Here is a 10,038-nt window from a genome sequence, read left to right as displayed (position 1 = left end):
GTGAAGCGTTGATAAGTAAAACAAAACCCATAAAAAAATCATATAATAGGAAATCCATTAAAAACTTATTACGATGACTTTATTAAAGTTTAAGGATATTAATGTAAATCACTTAAAAATTAACTTTATTTAAGTTAAGAGACTAACTGTTAAGGTAACATAAAATATTTTGTTTTAAAATAGTGTTACATGTTTTGTTAAGAACTATAGTAAGTTACCACCCGCGTTTTGCGACGGGTTCGAAACGTAGATAAAAATAAGCAAATCGTGAACGTAATCATAAAAAACCATGTCGCGATGGTATATTCGAAAATCACATAAAAGTTAGGTCGTTGTATACGAAATCCAAGTTATTCGAACAAAAGTAACACCAAAACGTATATAATGAAAACCCCGGCAACCGTGAATTACATGGAATCGGTTTAAACATAGATATAAAACATGTCACAATAGTGTATTTAGAGATGAGCGTCGAGCGGTTAAAAAAAAAAACCAAATGGTTTAAAAGAAACCTTTAAAACCTCCGGTCAGTTTAAAAACAAAGTTAAGGATATTCTATTAAAAAACACGTCGCTATGGTGTATTTAGATATGAACGTCAGAAGGTTTAAAAAACTAAACAATTTAAAGCAACCGATCAGTTTAAAAACAACATTACAATAATTCAAGGCCAAACATAAATAAAAATAACTCGTGTGAAGCGTTGATAAGTAAAACAAAACCCATAAAAATCACATAATAGGAAATCCATTAAAAACTTATTACGATAATTTTATTAAAGTTTAAGGAGTTTAATATAAATCACTTAAAAATTAACTTTATTGAAGTTAAGAGACTAACTATTAAACTTATTAAACACCAGGAGGTATAAACGAAACTATGCGCAAAAAAAATTGACATAAGACAAAATATTTCAATTTTAGATTTATTGTGGACATAATACATTATCTTTCAATCTAAGATTTATTTTAGATACATTATTTAAATCGTTTATTTTTATAATTTACATTAGGTTTTGTTTTTTATCCAAGCATGCATAAAGAGAATTTTTTTTTTATAGTTTACATTAGGTTTTATATTTTTATCCAAGCATAACTAAAGAGAATGGCTATAGATTAAATATTAAAGGGCTCGTAGTCTAATGATATCAAAGTGTTGAAGGTGTTGAAAATGTGTATAAACTATAAAGTAAATTGTATAAATTATGTGTTAGAAATGTGTTTTTTTTTTTACCTTTAAAAAAAAAAACTGAGCTATATTAAATGTAGAAATCAACTTTATTAGTCAAAGTTGACTAAATTTGAAGTCTAGTTAACCCAATAAATGAGGTTAAAGTGGTGGCAAATGGTACCCTTAGACTACAAGGTATGGTGATGGACTATCCTTGGAGGATGATCCACCACGTAGGCGTCATGTCACATTCCTCTCTAAGATGGTCCATCCTTCAAAACTAGAGGGCATGGTAGAATGGTCCTAGTCATAGTCCTCTACCACTTTTTATGTTTTTTTATTTTTTTTAGTATTCTATTTTTTAACATTTAACAAATATACTAACAAAATATTTTCATTAATATTAAACCCACATTACATAAATATAAAAAAAACATAAACTTAAAAAAAAAAACAAAGACTTAATAAAAATAAACATAGAGTTAAATAATTTGATGTTTTTTCATGATGCCGTGTTGTAATTTTTTCAACATCGAACGTTTCGGCTCGGGTTCGTCCTCGACATTCATCGTCATTATTTCCCATTCCTTGAGCCGAATTTTTTCATCGGAAATTCGGATTTTCTCATTCGCCAATCGGACCTTCTCTTTTAACTTTTCTTCCAATGCACGACTTTTTTCTTCGATGCCCCGCTCCTTCGATGAATATTGCGAGAATTGGTTCGGTTCTAGCGTTGGATAATATCCCGGAACCGAAAAAACATTAGGTTGGGTCGGATTGTTGGGAGTATTCGGGTTGTTCGAAGTGTTCGGGTTCTCCGGGTTGTTGAACGGATCCATGAAAATTATGTGGAAGAAGGTTTATAGAATAGTGGAAGAAGGTGTATAAAAATTATGTGAGAAAGAGGTGAAATTTTGGGGTTAATTTGGTGATTGAAAGTGAAAATGGAAGTTAAATTTATATATTTTAAAAATATGACCGTTTGGCATTTTTCAAATTATGGAAATATTGTTTTTTTTTTTATTTTAACGGTCAAAAGTTACCCGGGGCCCCACTTTTTTGGACCGTCTCCAACGGCAGAGAAGGGACGGAGAGGCCGGGACGGGATGGGGGCGGCACGGTGTTTGGACCGTCGCCGGACCGCGACGAACCGGGGCCGAACCCCATACCGACTAGCCTTAAATGATATGTTGGAACACTTCCCTTCATATACCGGAGCTAACATGAACATTTGCAATAGTTGGTGGGTGAGTGACACTTATAAAGGCCGTTTTAGATATCCTTCCCATTTTTTTTTACCCCGTATACGGCTCCGAAAAAGGTTATCAAATGCTTGGAAAAATGCGATGGGTCTTCTTTTTGTTGGCTCGGAAGACAAGGCAAAGATGAGTTGGGTACATTGGGAGAAAGTCGTGGCACCTTTGGAAAAAAGGCGGGTTGGGTATAGGGGAGTTAAAAGACGTCAATCAAAGTCTTTTAACAAAATGGTTTTGGAGATTCAAGGTGTAACCTAATCGCCTTTGGAGAAAAGTTGTGTCGGCTATACATTCCACCCCTCGGATAGGGAAATTCTGAAAACGATACCATTCTAAATAAGTTGGTGAAAGGGTTTATTTGGTGGGTTTACAATTCTAAACAACACTTAATTCATATGATTAATCTCACTTGAGCCCGATATCCAAACCAAAAATCTTAAAAATCGACATCACTAATAGAATACAAAACCTTCACTGCTTCTTATACTAGTTACACTCAACCGGATAATCTACAATTCGCCATGTTGTTCGTCAAAGGGGGTTTTGATTTCCGCATTAATTCCAGAATTATCACTAGACTTTTCGCTAAATTTTAAAATAATAGGCCTCCCAAGCAATTCCTGCAGAAAGAAACAATCCATCATGAACAAGAACCCTTTTGTAATCAACAAGATTCTTTTGAAACCGAACGGTTAACTACCTTCCCGTTCAAGGTTGATACAGCGGATTCGGCTGTTTCTTTTGACGCGAATGAGACAAACCCATATCCAGCAGAGCTTCCTGATGGGCCAAAAACTACCCTGGTGGAAACAGGGTTGAAATCGACAAAGAATTGTTTAAGATTTGAAGCCCTAACTTTCCATGCAAGATTTGACACAAACAACTTATGGCATGTCTCGCTCGAGTGTGGCGAACCGGGAGATCGAGGCGTAGGTTTCTTGAACTGCTTTGCATATTCAATCTTGATAATCCTACCCAACAGTTCCTGAAAGAAATGTGACTTTGTAATAAGTGATATTCATACATAACAGATTGTGCTCCTAAAATCAATGTTCTAGTTTGACTTTGGAAGTCAAATCAAGATTTCCACATAACTCAGTTCTGAAGTAGCCCATTCGAAGTGGGCCTTCGGGCGGGTGGGTTTTCCCCGGAACTGGTGGCTTGGTAGCTCGGGTATGCATCCAACTCTGACCGTTATGGAGGAGGGGATGCATTTGCTCGATTGAGTGTATCCCAGAATGCTTATCCGGTGATTTAGTTGGTCGTTTAAAAAAAAAAAAAAAAAGAAGTAGCCCATTTAGCATTAGTACATAAACCTGAATCTTAATAATCACATTCATCAAAAATTATGTTTCATATGATTCAGCAAAAACGGAAATTTGGCTGAATGAGCGTCGAGTAACCATATAAAGGCCTATTTTTAGGCCTGTAAACGAACCGAACGTGCAGTGACCTGTTCGACGAGATGTTTGTTTTTCTTCGTTTATTTATTAAACGAACATTAACACACATCCCATTCGTGCATTTACGTTCGTGAATTTACGTGCGTTTATGTGTTCATATGTTTGATTATGTTCGTTTACGTATTCATTTAAATTTATTTTTTAAGTAATACTATTGGCCCATTAACCCAATCAAAGTTTATAACCAAGCCTCGGGTATTTAACTAAGGTCGTATGTAATGGGGCGCGACCATGGCCATAGCGCCGGTATGGAGCCCCCCACACCGCCCCCCCCAGCGCCATGATCAAAAAAAAAAAGAAAAGGCGTGAAAAAAATCGCGGCGCGAGAAGGTGGGGATTTGTTCTCCATTTTCCACTTTGGTCCCTGCATTTTACAATTTGGTCCCTGCATTAAAACACTTTGGTCCCTGCATTTTACACTTTGGTCCCTGCATTTTACACTTTGGTTATGATGAGGTAGGGCTTTATGACTACGGCCTCAAGCCCCATAAAGCCCCGGGGTGACGTGGCATGCCACATGGCGCATAACGCCCCTTTGGGGGCTTTATGACTACACATGCCCTAACAAGCGAAAAAGAACACATTCATTTCTTCATGTTTGGCCGTTCGTTTATATTCCCTTAGATACCAAAGAATGAACGTGAAGGTAAACAAACACGAATATGTTCATTTTCTCAACGAATAAACATGAACAAGAAAATACGTTTGTGTTCGTCCATTTGTTTGGTTAGAGTTAAACAAACAAACACGAACAAGCCACGTTCGGTTCTTTTACAAGGCTACCATTTGACTATCAACGACTCATTCGGAGGTACTATCGTCAACGATATCATGCTCTAGCATCAGCATACTGAATTCAAATTCAGTTTACTTTTGATCTACCTTAAAAACTCCAAAAAAATATACAACAGAAAAAAGTGAACTTACATGGGAATCGAACTTCTTGATTACAGCCAGAGCCTCATCTCCAGATGACATGGTAACAAACGCAAATCCTCTCTTCCCATCCTCCCTTTTTATTATCTGCCACTCAAAAAAAAAAAAAAAAAAAAAAAAAGAAAAAAAATCATCCAAAACCATTATACAAAACAACTGTTCCCAAATAAATACTAACATATATATATGGTTAATGTGAATAATAATACCTCAACATCTGCTACATTTCCACATTCACCAAAGAAATTCTTGACATCAACAACAGTGAAAGACCATGGAAGATTGAGAACAAAAAGCTTCCTTTTGTTATCTTCTTTCTGGGGTTGCTGTTCTTCTTCTTCATGTTCTTCTGCTACTGAAAGTTCTTGTTGGATGGCTGATATTGGAAGGGGCGTTTTAAAGATGATTTTGGGGGTAGAAATGGGAAGTCGGATTGCAAGATTTGATTTCGTGGGGAATTGTAATTGTGGGTTTGGAGAAGATGAGATGTGGAAGTATGAGAGGTTTAGTGATGATTCAAGTGCCGCCATGTTTGTTTATCCTTTTTCAAGCTTAGACAGGATAAAGGAGAACTATCAACACAACACAAAATGCTTGATCTTTTTGTTTTTTGTTTTTTTTTTTTTTTTATGTTGGGTAGGATGTGGCCCAATTATCTAGATTGGGCTTCTAATCTAAGGTACTCAAAACAATTTATTTTCAAGTCCAACGATGGTCCGATGATAGTTTTATTGAGATTTTGATATTGGTCATTGATCATTGGGTGAACCGCGCGTTGTGATGAGATGTTAAAACTTGTAGAGCTTGGTTTTGACTATTTTTACAATAGGATTTTCCTTGCAAAAAAACTCACCTTGGAACGTTGATAAAATAAGCGCGTAGGAACGGCAAATCATGAAATTTGTAAAACATCATGTTCTAAAGTATTTAAGAAGAAAAAAATAAAAATAATTTGACCTTTGGTTACTTGTACATTATCATGAAAGCTCAATTTTGAATGAAGTTTACATTAAAACGTAGATAAATATAAGCATGTCGCAACGTTATGTTCAATTTTAATAAACAACATATTTAAAAAAGTTATAAAGGAAAAAAAAATAAATAAGAAATGTGAGTATGTTACGTGTCATAACCTAGCTGGACAAAAATAAAAGAAAAACAAAGGAATAGTATAAGGTGTAAGGGTGAGGTTCTAAAGTGAACACTAGTGTATTTGTGAACTGGGTGAATAATTCCTGGCCATTGATTTATTTCATCAAATCGTAAAATACACTAGTGTGTTTTCATCATCAAATCCTGGCAATTGATTTACACTTGTGTATTGATAATCAAGGGCTAGGATTAGTTCACTAGTGTTCACAATCAAGGAGTTGTTCACTAATGAACCTAGCCTTAGGGTGCAAATGATAAAATTTAATTAAAGCTGAGGGGCCATGTTGTAACATGAATTCTATATTCAATTTGCAGTAAAAAAATTAGGTTGAAATCACTTAAAAAAATTAGGTTGAAATCACTTAAGCTAAGGGGCTGTTTGCTAACTTCTGAATGTTTAAGTGCTGAATCAGTAAGAAGTCTGAACCATTAAGTGTTGTACCAGTAAGATGTCTGAACCATTAAGATGCAATATAATGTTTAACCCTTCAGAGGCGAATGTCTGACCAATTCAGATTAGAGGTTTGAACCATTCAGACTCTGTATAAACTTAACCATTCAGAGGCAAATGTCTGAACCATTCAGACATCTGCTTACGAAACAAACAGTCTGAACTATTAAGTGCTGAACCAGTAAGAGGTCTGAACCAATAAGAGACTCATTAAGAGGTAAACAAACAGCCCCTAAGTGTTTCAAGCACTTGTAACCTTTTATGTGAATCTATAAATAGTAGTTTTGTGAGAGGACACCAGCATTTTGTTTCGTGATATAGGGAGGTTCATTTGAGAAGAAAATTTAATTGAGAAGAAAAAGAACAAAGGGTACAATTGTAAATTGTTAAGTAGTTTTTCATTCATCTCATTTATTACTATCTTTAAGTAATTAATTACTCATAAAGATTATCATTCTCTACACTAATTTTTTTTCCTACACACATAAAAAGTTATCCTACACATTTCGAAATTTATCATACACATATTTAAATTTATCCTACACAACTCGTAATTTATCCTACACACCAAGTAATTTGTCCTACACTCTAAATTAATTTTTTTTTTATTTTTTATTGGTTCATTGACTACCTTAACCTCTTTATTTTATTTATGTAAGTCTTCATATGTTATTAAAATTGCAAATCCACACAAAAACTAAAAGTAGTTTTTTTTAAAGTTATATCTTAGTTTTTAACTAATGCATAAATTAACTAGTTCTTAAGACCGGTGTGACCAGTAGATCAGTATGACGATCGGTTTGATAACCTATCCAATTGTAACTTATAAGAACATTGTTGGACATAGCCATAAAAGGGTTCCATCGGGGGGTTTTGACGAGTCATGTGGTTCCTCGTGTTCTATACTTCTATAGCATTGTCGTGCATATACTCATCGTATTGTCATGCTTATACTCGCCGTCTTGCTCTGCATGTTTTTTTAAAGCTTTACAATTATTCATGATATCTAAAACGAATGGTTAAAAGCGACGGACTTCGAACTTGTGTATGTGCTTAATTAAACCAAACTTGTCACATGGCTCAAGTTTTCTCAATGCACACGTTTGTCCATTACAGGTTTTGAAATGTTATTTTTGTTTTTATTATCCCACTATTATTTCTTATAATATTATCGATACATTAAGTGTGTATTGTTTGTTTATTTTTTCAGAAATATTATGTTAAAAGTGTTGCTTTTTGTCCTGACATAAAAAAACAATAATAATGCATAAATCATTTAATTACTTGCATTCTCAAGGGGTTGTGTTTTGCATTTATCGCTTTTTCGTTTTGGTTCTTATCCATTGGCGCAGGTTAGAAGGGGTCGGGGGCGCCTAATCCTTCGAACTTTTCGCTCAGTAGTGTAATATATGTGGTTTTCATAAAGAAATTTTTTTAGTATATACGTTTTCGACCCTCTGATTCTATAGAATTTATTGGGTATATACGTTTTCGACCTACCTGTCGAAAATTTCAAGCTTCACCACTAATTAGCTATCACATGGGATAGGGATATGCATCTCCTTTGAAGTGATGTGTACGGTTTAGACCAATCTACTAGTTAATGTTAAAGTCCAATTGGCTACAGCGATAAGAAACTGACATGTGTTTTTTTTAGCACTAGTTGAACATATATTTATGATATTGTTTGTTGATTGAATAAGACGTGTATGATGATGTTTGAAGGCTGTTAGGGGACTCGGGGCGGTAGCGTGATGGAGGTTTATCACGCGTTGAACATCAACGCTACACCGCCGCCGCCTAAACTTCCACGCGTTGTAATCATAACGCGTTACACCCATTACGCGTTAAAGTTTTGAAAAATCCGAACGTTGGGGAACTTGACCGTTTTAAAACGGTAACTTTTAATAAAAAAAAAAATAATCCATTTTATCTATATATATATCCACATTTTAACCATTTTTTCACACACCAAACTATATCTTTTAAACCATTTTAAACCCATTTCACACAATTTTTTATATCTTTCTCAAATGGAATTCCCTACCGATTCGACGTTTCCGATGTCTAGCGATACCGATACCGAGTCGTCTTCCGACAACGACACGCTAAACTATTTTGTGTCGGTGTATAACGAGCTTGATGTCGAGTCGTCCCGCCCAAAGAAGAAGATGGTCGGCCGTGATCGTATACGTGCCAACGAAATTTTGATGAACGATTATTTTGTGGAAAACCCGCTATACAATGCCGAAACGTTTAGAGATCGTTTTCGTTTACCCAAAGAATTATTTTTAAAGATTGTTGGAGACATCGAGGCAAGCGAGGGATGGTTTCAAGAAGGTTACGATGCGAGGGGCAAACCAAGTTTCACGCCGATTCAAAAATGCACGTCCGCCATTCGCCAACTAGCGACAGGTAACCCACCCGATCAATATGATGAATACCTAGCTATGTCTGAAAGAACTTCACGTGAGTGTTTGCAATTTTTTTGCAATGCGGTCATTAAGTTGTATTCTAACGAGTTTTTACGTAAACCGACGAGCCACGACATCTCACGTATTTATGCCGCACACGAGGCTAGATGGCATTTTCCCGGGATGCTCGGTAGCATCGATTGTACACATATCGAGTGGAAAAATTGTCCAAGAGAGTTGCGAGGGGCGTATGTGAGGGGAGACATCAAAAGACCAACCATCATACTAGAAGCGGTGGCGTCGAATGATTTATGGATTTGGAATTCGTATTTCGGTGTCCCAGGTTCAAACAACGACATCAATGTGTTGCACACGTCGCCGTTGTTACAAAGCGTAACGGATGGTACCGCACCTTCCTCTCCTTTCTATGTTAACGGTCGACATTACAGACGAGGCTTTTATCTTGTGGATGGTATCTACCCGTCTTGGTCTGTTTTTGTGAAAGCTCCCTCATTTCCCGTCGATGCTAAAGAAAAGGCGTTCAAAAAATTGCAAGAATCGGCAAGAAAAGATGTTGAGAGGGCATTTGGTGTTTTAAAGGGTAGATGGGGTATACTACACCGACCGGTTCGTTCCATGACCAAGAAAGCAATATATAGCATAGTGTATGTGTGTATCATATTGCACAATATGTTGATCAAACACGACGGACGTGCAATATCCCCGGATTGGGTACCGGATCCTCCTACACAAGTTCAAGTTCCACAAGATATCAATTTACAATTGCGTAACGAAGAAACTCACTTTCGGTTGAGATACGATTTAATCGAACTAGTAGGTTCTCTAGGTTTGGAGTTTCCGGATTCGGACGAGGAGTAGGTTTTTTTTTTTAAATTGTATGTTCCTAGTATGTTAAATTCGAGTAGGGTTTTTTTTTTTTTTTTTTTTTTACAAATTGTATGTTTCTAGTATGTGAAATTGAAGTAGTATGTTTTAAAATTAATGAAAATTTTAATTTTAGTGTTTTATTGTTAATTTCTAATTTAAAATAAAAAATTAAAAAAATTGGGAGGGAGTGATAGAATTCCATCACTAGTGATTCCACCCCTCCTACATTTCTATCACTAGTGATGGAAATTGGATTGATGACATGGCATTACTTGATTGGATAGTGGGAGTGATGGAATTCCATCACTA

The 10,038-nt window shown here is 35.7% G+C and overlaps 1 protein-coding gene across 1 annotated transcript; it reads right to left on the bottom strand.

The window, feature by feature from the left end:
- Positions 1–2,755: 2,755 nt before the first annotated feature.
- Positions 2,756–5,419, bottom strand: LOC110864562 (33 kDa ribonucleoprotein, chloroplastic). Its single transcript, XM_022113662.2, has 4 exons — positions 5,034–5,419; positions 4,816–4,911; positions 3,126–3,410; positions 2,756–3,045 (listed from the first exon to the last, which is right to left on the bottom strand). Exons 1-4 carry the CDS (start codon positions 5,352–5,354, stop codon positions 2,935–2,937), a joined length of 813 nt encoding a protein of 270 aa, XP_021969354.1. The 5' UTR covers positions 5,355–5,419; the 3' UTR covers positions 2,756–2,934.
- Positions 5,420–10,038: the final 4,619 nt, after the last annotated feature.

Source organism: Helianthus annuus, chromosome 6 (genome assembly GCF_002127325.2).
Source record: "Helianthus annuus cultivar XRQ/B chromosome 6, HanXRQr2.0-SUNRISE, whole genome shotgun sequence".
NCBI lineage: Eukaryota > Viridiplantae > Streptophyta > Magnoliopsida > Asterales > Asteraceae > Helianthus > Helianthus annuus.
The sequence above is the reverse complement of the archived record's forward strand: the minus strand, read 5'-3'. Positions and strand labels throughout refer to the sequence as shown.